This window comes from Monodelphis domestica, chromosome 5 (assembly GCF_027887165.1).
Source record: "Monodelphis domestica isolate mMonDom1 chromosome 5, mMonDom1.pri, whole genome shotgun sequence".
In the NCBI taxonomy this organism is placed as follows: Eukaryota; Metazoa; Chordata; class Mammalia; order Didelphimorphia; family Didelphidae; genus Monodelphis; species Monodelphis domestica.
In genome coordinates this window covers 164,348,213-164,364,358 of record NC_077231.1, presented here as the reverse complement: position 1 = coordinate 164,364,358, position 16,146 = coordinate 164,348,213, and the positions used below count along the sequence as shown (strand labels likewise).

At 34.4% G+C, this 16,146-nt stretch overlaps 1 protein-coding gene across 21 annotated transcripts in view; it reads right to left on the bottom strand.

Annotated features, from left to right (window-relative positions):
* The window catches only part of MAGI2 (membrane associated guanylate kinase, WW and PDZ domain containing 2), a 1,718,964-nt gene that overhangs the window by 417,317 nt on the left and 1,285,501 nt on the right, over positions 1 to 16,146 (bottom strand). For all 21 annotated transcript variants that reach the window (XM_007504040.3, XM_007504032.3, XM_056800855.1 and 18 more), the window contains one exon: positions 281 to 338. In XM_007504040.3, coding sequence (XP_007504102.1) covers positions 281 to 338 — 58 coding nt within the window. The remainder of the gene's footprint in view (positions 1 to 280; positions 339 to 16,146) is intronic.

The window sequence follows — 16,146 nt, the reverse complement described above, 5'->3', positions numbered from 1 at the left end:
CCCTAATTATTTTCCATTTGAACAGCAGTGTTTGAAATCTACTTTTTGGACTAAGTACATAAAACCAGTTGTCAAAAGAAAGGAGTAGCAACTGAACTAACTTGGGAAGCAAAGAAAAATCTAGTGTGCCTATGCTTCAAGAAAATTATTTGTGGAGACTTCAGAGAAGGATGAAATGGAAATAAAAGGAACTTTAAGCCACAGATGCTTAATATATGAAAAAACTAATATAATTTTAGAACATACTAATAACAAAGTAATATCACACTTCAAGACTTACTCAACATAATAAGTGCCATATATGGGATCATCAATTTTCTCCCAGCCATATGGAAGCTCTGAAAAATAAAACACAGAAATCACATCTTATGATAGAAAAGATATAATTTTAGTTTACAGTGATTGAAGATACCATACAATATACTTCGATATAGTACTTAAAGGCAGTGCCAAATTTAGATACATATCATAGCATCCAGAACAAGTACAGGCTTGAAAACTGGCAGTTAAACAGACTCATGTTCTTTAGAACAATGCTTTGGGGTTTAATTGTTTGTACTGTGCCAAACAGCAAGGGTAGCTTAATATTATAGAGTTACTCAAGATGGGGAAACAGAGGAATTACTTCCTAAAAGTCACAAAAGTCATTATATCTGCATACCAAAAGAAACATTGTCTAACAAAGATGTTTTCCAAACACAATCCCAAGATGAAATGATAAATGATGATATTAACTGAGATATATCTCATATTAATTTCTATTTGGAACAATGAACTTATAATTCACCTTATTATACACTAGACAAATCAATATCATTTTTAAACTTATAACACTTTAAAAATACAATATATTCTATCCACTATGGAGGATTCATAGATCTGTGGATCTGCCTTTATACAAAGAATACTGACACTGATGAAATTATATATCAACTAAAACATCATTTCATTCAATTTTAAATGTCACCAAAAGCCTTTTTAATGAGAAAACTTTAAATAAATAAAATTATGTATATATACACATATATCCCTTGACAATATAGTTCATGTGTTCATGTCTTAGCAGGTAAGTTTAATATTCATATTAATGTCTCCAAAAAGTCACGAATTCAATTAGATACAAAAATGTGATATTCAGTAGGCAAACTTGAAAATTAGATACTGACTTAATAATTTTCTCTCAAGTTAATAAGCCTTTAGAATTAATTCTCCTCCAGAGACAAGAAAAGAGGTGACTATAATGAAAATATATAGATTGTTTACTTGCTATGCATTAGCATACTTTATTTTGTGGATAACAATGTTGAACCCCAAATGAGATGCATTGAAAAATGTTCCTCTATGTAAAATATTTTTTTTGGCAGTTCCAAGCCCTTTAAGTTAAAATATTGAGGAATTAAAAAATATGTAAATTATCCTTAATGCTTCATTGTTTGGGTATAATGTCTTGGTTCTATGATTACTTTCTAAATTATTCATATTTGAAGTTCTTTAAAATACATTTAACCCTCAAGCACACGTCAAATATATAATCTAGACTGAAGATAATTAACCTTTTTATAGAGAAAAGCCTTTTGAGGATAATAGTCAGAGACTACAATATTACCTTTTTTGAAGAATCACACATTTTACATCTATTCAATTGATGACAGGTTATACAACAACTTAACTGTACTTACTTGTGTATTTTTATGTGATCTGATTTGTATAAGTTGGGATAGGGACTGGGCTTTTGATTTCATTGGTATGATGAGGTGGCACAGTGGATAGAGTGCCAGACCTAGAGTCAGGAAGACCTTCATTCAAATTTGACCTCAGACACTTAGGCATGACCTTTGGCAGATCATTGCACCCTGTTTGCCTCAATTTCCTCATCTGCAAAATGAGCTAGAGAGGGAAATGGCAAACTACTCTAGTATCTTTATCAAGAAAACTTCAAAAGGGGTCTCAGAGAATTGGACCTGACCAAAGAATGACTAAACAATAGATTCTTCCTTTCTTCTATGCCCTGTACTGGCATCAGAACTACTTATTATAAACTGAGGACCCCGAGGGCTTTGACATTAACCTCAGAATTTCAGGGATTTCTATCTGTCTGGTAGTTGCACTTTCTTTTATGGACTGTCTTCCTACTTATGGAAGAAGCTACTTGAGATCAGGGACTATCTTGCTTTTTTTTTTTTAACTTAAATGGCCCAAACTTAACAGTATGCTTGGCAATAGTCAGTGGTTAATAATTGCTTTTTCATCCTCTTAATTCAGGTATTTCTAAGTAAGGAAATTCCCTCTAGCAACACAGACCAACACTTTCTAACTGCCCCCCAGTAGCTGTGGTTATGATGCACAGGACAGACCCAGAAATAGAAGGAATGGTCTTGAAGATTTCCTGTAGAATTTTCTCTGCCACTAAAATGAGTTATTTTAGACTAGCTAATTGTTACTGTGTACAGCAGAAGAGTACAGTCCTAACTAGATTCATTATGGGATAGTATGAAGTAAAAGATGGTGACAGCAAGCATGGGGGAAATTGTGGATTGAAGACAATGACCCAGGAAATATTAGCTAAAAAGAACATTTTTGTAAGGACTCTGTGATGTGGTGAGTAGGAATGTCTGTTAGCTGTAGCCCTGCAGTCTATTTACCACCAAGATTCGTGACAAGTAAACAATTAAATGTTAATAAGATAAATGAAGACATAGGGACTCAATTTATTTAGGCTAAAAGAGTAGCCTCTATATACTTCAAGAACCTCCTAGGGTTTCCAAGCTACTGGATAACAAGCCAATAAATAATGCCATTCCAGGATGATAAAAGGCTAGATATGGAGTTAAACATAGCATGTAGAATTGATTTTTTTTGGTAGGGCTACAGTCTTTTTCTATGACTCAAAAGGTTCTAGTGCTTGGGGAAGAAGACAAAGAAGGAAAAGAGACAGAATATGACAGAGGCTTTCTTTTCCAAAATCCATTTGAATCCTGGAATATGGTAGATCATTTTTAATAATATCATCCATCTATCTTATCTAGCTATCTCTACTTCACTTATATTAGTCCTAATTGTTCTACAGATAGTAATGAATATACTAAACTACTTATACTGCAATAGATGCCCATACTAAAAGTCAAAGAAAAGCACAGTTAGCCTGTAACATGGAAGGTAGTCTTTTCCATCAATGACAGTTTGTCTGGGAATTCTATTAGAGGGACATAGATAAATTCATCCCTAAAATTGTCAAAAAACATGAAAGATTCATTTTTATGTTAATTTCTGCCTTGTCTCAATATCTTCTATCTTTAAAAATGGATGAATAGGCATCCCTAATTATTTCAGTACATACATGGGGGTACTAAATATATCAAAAATACCTAGTAGCGAACATTTTATTATAAGTAGCTGAGTATTTTTTCTAACATTTTGTAGATCATGGACCACTTAAGCAGGGGAAAAGACCATATATATCACCTTCTTTCTTACCCACCAAATTTGCCTCACAAAAAATGAAAGAATCCTTACTAAATTTAAGGGAAGATTGTCTTGGCTTTGGCTTCTTAATTAATGAGATAAATGAGATAATAGATGTCTCTTTTTTAATAATCAGACATCACAAGTACAAATATGGATTCACCCCACCAAAAGCATATAATATAAGCACTAATTCTACAAGGGATCAATCTTTTAAACATCAATGAACTTTGGACCACAATTTGAGAACTGGGATAACTATCTTTCTATTTTAATATCATTACTCATTTCTTTTGACCTCTCTTCAAATGAATCTTAAAATTATCAAAACATACAATACAATATAAGTTGTGTATGCAACAGGGTATATCTACATGGATATCTCCAAGTTGGTACTATAGAAAAATATAATGGGAAAGCATAGATTCTGTGGAGTTCATCCATTTTTTTTCACTCATATAGACAAGTAACACAATGAAGTATTTCCTCAACTACCTCACATTTTGTGATGATGAAAAACTAATTCCTCTATCATAATGTGACAGAGATATTTGGAATTTTGATTAGGAAAGAAAACAAAGCTCTATTTAAAAAGATCAATGTTTGCACAAGGGAAAACCAAGAAATTAGAAAAAGAATGATTAATTTCTCAATATCCAATTTTGTTAGCTAAGCAAGGCATTTGCAATATCTGAGCCTTAATTATTTTTAATTTATGGTCATTAAAGATCCAAATTTCATGATAATAAAGATGAAATTGGTAAAACTGAATTCTAGAATTCTATTTTTATTATGTAGATTTAATTGCACATAAATTTCCATTCTGCTGTGCTATTTTACCTAGTCTTATGATAGTATTTGCCTATGTATAACACCAAAATATCTGATAGTTAACTTAAAAGACAACAGAGGGATATATGGTAAGTATAAGCAGACTATTAACACTAACAGTAATTTACATTTGAGAAGTGACATAAAAGGATAACCAGAGACTGTTTGATCAGTCAAGCAGAAAAAGCAAGATATAAACAGCGTAAGTGCTACTTTAAAATCTAAGAAGACCAAGAAGAAGACCTCCTTTATGGAAAATCATTGATATGATCCTCAAAGGATAAAAACATATTTGAGTAGCTATCTGCATTGATAAGAGGGAGAACCATCATATATGCAATCACAAATCTATAAATCTATGGAATATTTGTGTTTTTACTTTAATTATTTTATTTAATTTTTCAGTTAACAAAATCCATTTTCTTTCTTTTTCATTTTCCCCAAAATGAATGGGGGAAGCAACAACAGCAATAAAACCATCTTGTAAAAAATAAGTATAGTCAAGCAAAAAATGTCTCATTGTGCCCTAGTCTAACATATCTCTGTCAAGCAGTATGCTTGAATCAGCAGACCCCAGGAATGATGGTTGACCAGTGCACTGATCAGATTCTATTACTATATTCTTTCAATGGTTAAATTATTTCTTCTGTTATTTTTTAGTTGGGTTTGTCTCTTTGTGAACCCATGGATGTGTCCATGGGATTTTCTTGGCAAAGATGCTGGAATGGTTTGCTGCTTCCTTCTCCTATGTGTCCCCATTTTAACAGAAAAGGAACTGAGGCAAATAGGAGTTAAATGACTTGCCCAGTATCACACAGCTAGTAAGGGTCTGAGGCTAGATTTGAACCCAAATCTTGCTGACTCCAGGTCCAGTATCATATGTATTTTATCCACTGCACCACCTAGTTGTCTCCTACTAACCAGAAAAGCTAGTTAAATACATTATTCATAATTAAGTATCACACAGAAATAGCTTTATTTCTTTAGCAAGCTTTTCCTAGTTGGAATCTCTATACAGTGATAACTAAATTCTTTCTGAAAAAGTATTCCCTAATCTGCATGTTAGCTTTTTCTGTAAATGTCATCATAAAATGGGCAATAAGATTAGAGTTTCCCAGGAAAGTCATCAAACGAAAGTGGCTCATACCTTCTTAGGTTGGTCTTTATTTTATATGTTTCCCTGAGATACGTTTCTACCATTAAATAGAGAAAGAAGAAAAAGGATGAGAAGAGATACACTGAAATAATTAAAATGTAACTACTACTGACCTTTGAGTTCTTATAAAACCATGATAGATCTCTACGCTGTTGGTACTGTGAGGAGTCTGGGTCCCAAATGATTGCATGAATGTATTGATTGAGATGTTTTTACAGTCGGGGTCTCAGTGCATGGGTCTTTTGCTATTTGTACAGTGGTAAAACATGCTACAGAGAACTGGATGGACAGACTGTGTTTTATAATGTGATGTCCAGTTTACTATATCCCATAGTTCCAAGTTTAATGTTTTATAATTATAGTAATGCTATACATTCTATTTCATAGAGGCCATGGTTTTTACACGCTTATGGTTAATAAAAATTTCAATTTCACTGAAGAAATCAATCACCTCTGAATAATGCAATCCTTTATGGTATCCCTACTGTGCTATAGTCAAAATATGCCAGGATTTTTTTTTTTTTGGAAAGGTTTGTGAGGAAGTATCCCTCTTTCCTTAATGTACTCTGGGCTAGCCATGGAAATGTCAGTTTCAAGAGGGTTCAGCAAGTAGCCCATATTTGTGCTTGCTAGTACCAGGGATGAGATAAGGGGCAATGGGGAGGAAAAGAGATGCCTACCCCATTTGGGTAGATAGAAATAGTACAACCATCAACAAAAATCAGTATAACCATGACTACCAAAGCTTCTTCACTTGAAGTCTATGAATATGTTTTTTAAAGTATTTTTAAATTATATTTCAATATTATTTGTTTCAACTGTTATCTTAAAAATTGTATTTTATTCATTTTAAAACATTATCCTGAGAGGAGGTCCAAATGCTTCATGAGGAAGGAAAATAAACATTTATTAAGAAACGACTGTGCTAAGCATTACAAATATTAACCCATTTCATCTTCACAATAACCCTGTGAGGGAGATATTATTTCTATCCTCATTTTACAGCTGAAAAAATGGAGACAGGCAGAAGTGAAAGGACTTGCCCAGGGTTCCAAAGTCATAGCTAATAAGTGTTTGAGTCGAAATGTGAACTCGGGTCTTATCTCAGGAGTAGGTCTCTAGCCACTGTACCATAAAAGCCTTCAAAACCATAACGCACACAAAAATGGCTAAAGACAAAAGGCTAGTAAGAAAAGACTGGAGAACAGGCAAACGCTGCTAAGAAGGGTCTCTCCATTTAGAGAGAGGTACTGGTAAGAATCCAGAAACTAATACCATAGCCAGATTTGGCTTTGGAAAGTGCATATCTGACTGAAACTAAGGAATAAAGGAATCCAGAGCCTTGCAAGAAAGACAAATTGTCATGTAAGGATGGGATGAAGATCAGCCTGGGGACAAAATGGAAAGGAAGCTATAAAAGCCATATTGTTTTTGTTGCCATAGCAAACTGGTTAAGGAGTACTTTAGACATGGAAATAGTACTGGATTGGAAGTTCACAGGCATGGGTTTAAAGAGCATAGGTTTGAATTTTGGTCCTGTTTCTCACTTACTCCCTCTGAGAGAAAAATTCAGTTTCGTTTTGGGGTCTTCAGTTGGATTTATACTAATAGCTAGCATTTATAAAATACTTTTAAGGCTTGCAAAGTGGCTTATATATGTTTCCCATTTAATTCTTACAACATATCTAAGAGATGCTGTTGATTGAACTTAGGGAAACTGAGTCACAAATAGGTTGGGTTAAGTGAATTGTCCAGGGTCACATAGCTAGTAAATGTCTGAATCAAAATTTGAATTCAGGTCTTCCTGACTCCAAGTCTAGCACTTAATATACAGAGCCACCTAGATACCGGGGCTAGATTTTCCCCAAAGGCTTTTAGCTCTAAAATTTGATGACACTAAGAAATGAGAATGTCTCTTCCAGGAACCTGTTTGACTATATAAATTGGTAGCTTGAAATTTGAGTTTTTCATGCAATATGTACATCTTTTATGCACTAACCAAAGAATAAAAGCAGCAAGCAAATGACCGATGGTGGGTAATTAGATAAGAGGAGAAGAAAAGCTATAGTCTCAAATTCACAACCTTTTGGAGGCAAAATCCTGGAGCCTCTGTTTGGCAATGGTATAAAATTACTAGCAGCTATTGGGGAACTTTCTGTTCTAAGTTCTCTAGCTCTGTTTTATTAAAGGTTTATCAAGATTTATTATGGTAAAACTATTATTATATTTAATAATTCATATGAAATAATGTGAATTTATAATATTTTAATTAGTTTTCCAAGGAAAGGACTATGAAAATGTAAACTATAAACACAGATTATTTTTCTTCTTCTAGTTTTAAGGGAATGGTAAACATTGCTTTTTAAAATACAAAAACCAACCTGCTTTGGTTCCTAGACTTGTATTTCTCAATTTTTTTTTCCAGTTGGGACCACTAAATCACTTCTTCCTTCTATTAAACTATATTTCCAATACTTGTTGCTGACTTTTAAGAATACAACCTACAGAATCCTAAGATTATCATCAGCAAATATTTAAACCCCACTGTTTTTAGGTCAATGAGGTTAAAGAGGCAAAACACATTTTCCCAATCCATAAGGAATTTACAGTATAATTGAATGAATAAAGAGAATTTATTAATCCATTTGCTTTGTACTGGACTCTGTGCTAAGCACTAGGGATACATATGCAAAAGCAAAGATAGTTCCTTACTTCAAGGAGTTTCTGTTCTAAAAAGGTGGATAACACATATTTGGAGATAGTGTCCGAAGAGTGATAATAGGGGTGGAAGGTTCTGGGATGGTGAGTAGGAACTGGAGGGTGTAAACTGACACACCCTTTCCAGGAACTATGACATAGTTGATTTGATTTTGCTTCCAGGCTAGTGAGAAGTCTAGAGAATAGGGTATGGCTGTAGCCTAGTCCTAGGTGTGTTTTGCCTCTTTAACCTCATTGACCTAAAAACAGTGGGGTTTAAATATTTGTTGATGAGTATCAGAGGCAACCATTCAGGAAGGTGAGAGAGAGAGGGGAAGGAGAGAGAGAGAGAGGCAGAGAGACAGAGAAACAGAGACAGAGGGACAGACAGACAGAGACAGAGACACAGAGAGAAATAGACAGAGAGACAAAGAGAGGCAGACAGACAGAGAGAGACAGAGGGACAGACAGACAGAGTCAGAGGGAAAGGGATTGCAGTTAATGACAATGAGGAGCTGGCACAAAATTAAGAGCTCATATTCATATGGTGCTTTAAATGAAACATACATTTATCAAATGTATACTAAACACATGAAGCACTAGAGATGATTAAAATCCCTTATCTCAAGGAGTTTATATTCTTCTTAAGGAATACCACATTCTAAAGAGTAAATCTAACTCAGGCTAATTCCCTGTTAGATAAAGTTCAGTTTTTGAAAAAAAAGGAGACTACTAGAGATTATTAAATTAATTATTAAATTAAATTTTTATTATAAATATAAAATTTTATAAATTATAAATTTTTATTATAAATTATAAATTTATATATATAATATATATAAATTAAATTAAATTAAAAATTGATAAAAAAGATGTTTACTTAGTCCCAGCTTAGAATGTTTATTCAACAAAGATACTGGAACACTTAGCTTGGGTAGATTGGTTCCCCTTGCTTCCATATGGAAACCCATCTGGCCAATAGGGCAGGATATAGAGATTCCTCTGGTACTGGGACATCTGTGGAGTCTAGAGAGCTTGACTCCATATGGGTAGTTTTTTTTTTTATTCTTTTAGGTGACCAGAAATATGAATCAATATGACCAGAGGCAGAGGCTACGAAGAATTTGACTCTGGGGAGGAAGAGCTTGAGTCTTACCCCGATGGGCCAACCAAGTTCTGGGGACATCTTTGTATTCCGGAGGACTTTAAATACCAGACAGAAGAGTTTGCATTTGATCCTTGAGGCAGTACACCTTTGGCTAACACCAAAGATTTTGACAAAGGCAGTGATATGGTTTGGTGTTGTTTGGCAACAGTGTAGGTGACAGGTTGGAGAGGAGGGGAACTGGAAGTGGAGAGAACCATTAGGAGGTTATTCGAATGTTTCAAGTGAGAGGTGATGTGATTCTGAAATAAAGTTCTGTTTTTTTGAGTGGAGAGGGGATAAATGCTAGAACTGATGTTGAAGTAGAACTGAAAACATTTTATCTGAAAAACTCTATACCTTAAGCATTATTAAACTCATTTTATATTTGAGGAAGGAGGCAGTTATAAAGCACCGAGCCTGGAATCAAGAAGACCTGAGTTCATGTCTAGCCTCAGATACTTACTAGCTGTGTGACCCTAGGCAAATCATTTAATTCTGTTTGCCTCAGTTTCCTCATGATAGCACCACTAATAGAAAAGAGAAAGCTAAAAGGAGGAACTTATGATTGTGCCAAAGTTGTGTAGAAATGTCCAAAAAGTAGTCCAGAATGTAGGGTTGAATTTTAGGAAAGTTGCCAGGATATGAAGATCTGAGTCATTTTTAGAAGCAATAATTGAGGCTTTGGTAATGGATAAAGTTTCTGAGGGAGAAAAAAAAGCAAGGAGATCTGAGTACTGAGCAGTGGGAGTAGATTTACATTTATAATTCTAATATTGGGGTGAGGTGAGAAAATAGTGCTTGCCAAATACCATTTAAGTTCTTGATTCAATGGTATTGGTGCCACATCAGAACTGGTTCTCTGTGGTGGGATGTCAAATGAGAAAGGATGGGAAATGAAATTCCAGGATGACTAGAAGGGTTGGGTAAAGGCCATATGTTTAAATATTGGAGAAAGGAAGAGGTTGCTTTCTGAGAAAGGTCATGATAAGTGATGAGTCTTGAACACAAGTTGAAAATTGGGTGCCTGATCTATGTACGACAGCAATTTTAATGAGAGATGAAAATTAGTGCCCCTGGGGGAGGGCTCCAAGTAGAATACTAGGATATCTTTCCAAATATCCAAACATTCTAATATACAGAGTATTAATCTAAGTCTATTGGGATAGATGATTGCGGCATGTCCAAGCAGCAAGAAACCAGGGGACTTCCAGAGATGCAAGGAGAGTTTTCAGTAAAGAAGTGGGCAGCAAGTACCAATAAGCAGGGAGATTAGTAGGAAATTTGGGGGCAAAGAGGTACTAGGTTGGAATTCAAACACTAGGAAGTTGTGGAAATCACAACAATGGGGAATCAGCAACAAGATGGACTTGATAATGACCTGGGATGATTTTGAACAAAATCAAGGCTTTGATTGAATTTTCTGACTACTTTCTACTTTTCTACTTTCTTATCAGGGAAATATGTTTTTTTTTAACATTATTTTATTTGGTCATTTTCATACATTGTTCATTGGAAACAGATCATTTTCTTTTCCTCCCCCCCAATCCCCCCCACCACCCCTTCCCTAGCCAAGGGGCGATTCGTCTGGGTATCACATGTGTCCTTGCTCTGAACCCATTTCCTTGTTGTTGGTATTTACATTAGGGCGCTCATTTAGCATCTCTCCTCAATCATGTTCCCTCAACCTCTGTAGTCAAGCAGTTGCTTTTCCTCAGTGTTTTTACTCCCTCAGTCTGTCCTCTGCTTGAGGATAGTTTTTTTTTTTTTTTCTCGTAGATCGCATCAGGTTGTTCAGGGACATTGTAAAGCCATTACTGGAGAAGTCCATTATGTTCTCTTGTACCACAATGTGTCAGTCTCTGTGTACAATGTTCTCCTGGTTCTGCTCCTCTCGCTCTGCATCACTTCCTGGAGGTCGTTCCAGTCTCCATGGAATTCCTCCATTTCATTATTCCTTTGAGCACAATAGTATTCCATCACCAACAGATACCACAATTTACTCAGCCATTTCCCAATTGAAGGGCAGCCCCTCATTTTCCAATTTTTGGCCACCAGGGAAATATGGTTTTTCCCAATATGGTTTCTTAAATTCTGATATAGATAGTTTTTGTACCGTATATGTAAGGGTTAAGTGGCTCCTTCTGAGAAGGCTACATAATTTAATGGGATAATCTGCAGAGGATTTATATTCAAGCCTCTTTAGAATTTCTTTCTTTGGAGTATGTCTTAACCAGATGATGAGAATAAACTCTCAATTTTTATCCTGAATTTTCCAGATATGTATCCTGATTTTTTGTTTTCAAATTCAAAAAAAGTCCATCACACACACACACACACACACACACACATCAGAATTGTTATCATTAATTTAAACTGTTTTAAAAATTACTATACAGATACCTTCTAGTTGTGGAAAAGAATGAAATCATGGGCTTTTGGAGATGGAAGGGCCACTTGTTATCAACATTTTCAGATAAGAAGAAAATGTGAAAAATGACCGGCCTTATATGTGTGATCCTGGGCAAGCAAGCAACTTAACTTCAACTGCCTAACTATTTTGCCAATTCTGCCTTGGAACTGACATTTAGTATTGATTCTAAGACATACTGTAAGGGTTATTGTTTTTTTTTTTTAAGTGACTAGCAAGGATCCTTCCAGTTTAAATGCTAATATTACATTTTGGTGAATACCCCAAACATATATGAATATCATGAAAGGTTCTAAAAGCTAAATTAATTTAAGTATTATGGATGAGGTACATTATAATTGATCCACATGATCTTAATGTTATTAGGACCACATTTGTCATTTGAATGAATTCCATCAAATTGACATGATAGCCATTATTTCCCAGCAAATAAGTATTTTAAAATATAATAAACTCGATATACAAATATATATCAAAAATCTTACAATTTAAAGCATCAATTTCAATAAAACTTTTGGGACATCCTATGTTATGTGAGAACATTTTGCCATTTACAACGTCTAGAAGAAATCTCTAAATATCTACCAAAATAATATATTTAAAGATTTGGAAAAAATAAAATCATCTCCTTTGTTCATCATAATGAGCAAAATGAATTCTACATAAGATCTTCTCTAATTTTTCCATTTAAGATAACACTTTTTGAACTATATTTAATATTAACTAAAAATCTCACTTGGCCTCGTTAAACAGAACTGCCATGGTGAAAACCCTGGGCTGCTTAAGCTTAAGTATATAGGATTGATTTGGTAGTCTTCCCTGATGGGACCGTTTGAAGCATCTTCTATTATGCTGGCTTTAAGGAAAGTTGCGATGAGCATCCTTTTTGTTCAGGACATGAAGATGAGAACTCCTAGGAAGTGGGCACACTTTGTAAATAAGCAAGCTGGGCATTAGAGGAAGGGAGATGAGGAGATGTGGCTGTGTCACGGATTCTATATGTTATCTGGTCTGCTGAGCTTAGCATGCTCTTGTCAGGGTAAAGAAGCAGCTGGGAAGCAATTTTGAAAAGAATGCTTGAAAAACAAATAAAACTGCCAGCTGTCAACATCATTTGTGTTGTGAAGGGAGGAAAGGCACTTTTCCAAACTTTCCATTTGTGATGTGAAGTGGTTTTAAAAAGTACCATATATTACACAACATGCTTGCTTAATGAGCAAGGCGACAGGGAGAATTATACTCTGTCAAAGCTCTTGACTTTTTCCTTAGGCTGGACCAAGATTATGCATTATTCTGACTGGGGCATAAAGTGGGTAGGATTTCATAGAATTTTGCATCTACTCCATTTGAGGGCCACCCTAGAGGAAATGGGGGTATGAAGTTTAGAGTTAGGAGATAAGGGAGGAAAAGGTTTCTTCATGAAGAAAAATATTGAGTAAGTAGCCTTTTATTTGAAGAATGATATGATATAATTTATTTTAATTTAATTTATTTATTTTAAAATTTTAATTCTTTATTTTGTTCCAATAACAAATTTACATATGTTTCCAAAGTTATATCATCCATATTGTCTCCCTCTCCTGTTCACATCCCTCCTCCTGGAACTGACAAGCAATTTAATTGGGTTATACATGTAGATAATATAATTTATGTTGGCTATTTCATCTCATGTCTTATCTACTGGTGCTGGGCACTAACTATCTTTTCCTTTTTTTGGTTTTCCCAGAATTTAGCTCAATGTCTGGCACATGGTATTTAATGAGTATTGGTGTCACTTAAAATACTAATAATAATATTTAAAAATAGATAAGAAGAGGAGCTTCATATATGCACGCCTATAATAACATCCCCAAATAATTTCAAGAATATTAAAGTGTATCTACCATCATCATTATCATCATCATCATCATCGTCAGTAGCAGCAGCAGTGTCTAGCTTTGTGGCAGGCACTGTGCTGAGGGCACAGGACAGAAAGAAAGAAAAAACAACATAGTAACTGATCTCAAGGAGCATCAATTTTAATGGGAGAGAGAATATGAAAACAGCTATGGATCAGAAGTGAGAAATAATCTCAGAAGAAAGGCATTAAGAGTGTAGTTGAGAATTCAGTTGAGTTTTCAAAGCAGCTAGGGAAGTCAAGAGATGGGGTACCCAAAGGGTCACCTATCTTCAGTACAGTTATAATGTAATATTTGAATCTTTGTATTGTAAGTGACAGAGAGTCCCCAAAATATCTATAATGTATTGGCATCTGTCTTCATATTTGAAAAAAAACACTCATGTAAGAAGACAGTATTGTAATTTTTTGTAAAAATGATGAACCAATCTCTCTTAGTAAATGTTTGAGGGGAGGGGTAAATAAATGTCAAATACTTAAAAGGATTTGGAGGTGACTTTTATATAAATTGTATTCTTTTCTTGTTCAGGCATAAGACACCTTCATGGAAGGATTTTCAAGAGTTACAGATGAGAGGTGTCTCAGATCATTTTATGCTGGGAGTAGATAAACCTACTCTTACTCTAATAAAAAAAAAAAGTAATTTTGTTACTTCGTGAAGTGTAGCTATGGAGTGTGGGGGAGAGATGTACTATAACCCCAAAAGATTTGGAAAAGAGAACCAGCCTGTATCACATTTCTGCCTAGCTTTATGGTGGTAAGAAAATAAAAGAACATGGAAACAAGCCGAGAAAGGGATTTCCTTACATTCACCACAGCAAGTGTATTTGTACAACATAAAAAGAGTCTGGAATAGAAAACATGATGCCTGCTGTGACTGTAAAGTATCCTGGTGCCTAATACATTGGAGAAATTCTTGGATAATACTTCATCCTTGTGAAAAATATTACCCATATAAAGCTGTCAAAGTCAGTGTCAGCTTGGGTTACCTGCCATGGAAAAACCCAGCAAGTTCCACAAATTAGGCTACCCTGAAGGCCTGTCTAGTTTATATGCCAGACTTTCAGGACATATTAAAAGCCCAAATGCAACTATGATTTGTACCCAACGTAGCCACTGAGCTGGGTGTAAATTGTACCGAGGAGGGCCACTGAACATTTTTATGAAGGAATTATCAACCATCTGTGACCTTAAGGTTAGGTTTACTGGTTAACAATTCAAGTCATTCAACGAAAAAAGTCAAACAAATATATGAAAATACACACCATCATCTCTCTGGACCATACTGGTTCTTGACAGTATTTTGTGGGAAATATGCTATTATAATCTCTCTCTCTCTCTCTCTCTCTCTCTCTCTCTCTCTCTCTCTCTCTATATATATATATATATATATATATATATATATATATGTGTGTGTGTGTGTGTGTGTATGTCTCTAGATGTGGTTTTATGAAACCATATAAACAACTAATATATATATTCACACACATATATATTATACCTTTTTTCAAAGGATTTATAATTTATAATTCCAGACACTACTGGCAAAGGCAGATCATATACTCAAGTGGATCAAAGCTGACTAAACATGTCATATTTAATGAAGTCGTATATATGTCCTAATGAAGTCATGGATGTAATCTGAAGAAAAACCCTGCCTCACCTTGCCTAGTTGGAAGGAACTTCTTAGATTTTCAAAAAGAAAAGTAAACTGAGGAGTGAAGATTTGTATAGTTCTATCAGCATTTCATGTTCTTGTGGATTAGTGTAGGAAATTAACTTAATGTGACGGAAACAATGCTGGATCTGGAGTCCCAAGTTCTTGGTTCTGATTCTTTTTTTTCCTTGGTTCTGATTCTTAGTTCTAATATTTGTGTCCCAAATTTGTTACCCAAATTGTTACCCAAATTGTTTGTACAGAAAAGAATAGATATTTGAAATAAAATATTTTGTGAGCTTATTAGGGTTTTAGTTATATTATTACTGAATAGGCAAGAAATTTAACATATATCTGTGCTTCAATTTCTTTATCAGTAAAATGGAATTATTGGATGATAGGACTTCTCACGTCCCTCCTACTTTCAAATCTAAGATTCTTTAACCTCTATATAAGTATAAATATAGTTTTGAACTTCATGATTATAACCACTAAAATGGTGTAAGAAGATAATTCAGAATAGATGAGGGAGTTGTAATCCAAATATAAAAATCAAATAATCTGAAAACAGGAAGCAAAAGAAAAAATGTATTTCCTAGTAAATTGGTCTGGCCATCTCTCTTTAAAGCAGATAAAAGATAGGCATTTTTTTTTTTCAAAATTGTCATGGCTTAGTCAGTTGAGAAAAAAATGAAGAAATTTCAAAATGCTATCTTTAGCCAAAATTGAAAATTATGTCAATGTTAACAAATACAGAACTTGAAATATCAATGGTAATTAAGGTCATAGTGAAGTTTTCATTTGATTCCTTTCTATTTTCTCAAAGAAATTTTGCTTTTGTGAAAATTTCAGTTGATTAAGAAAAAAACGT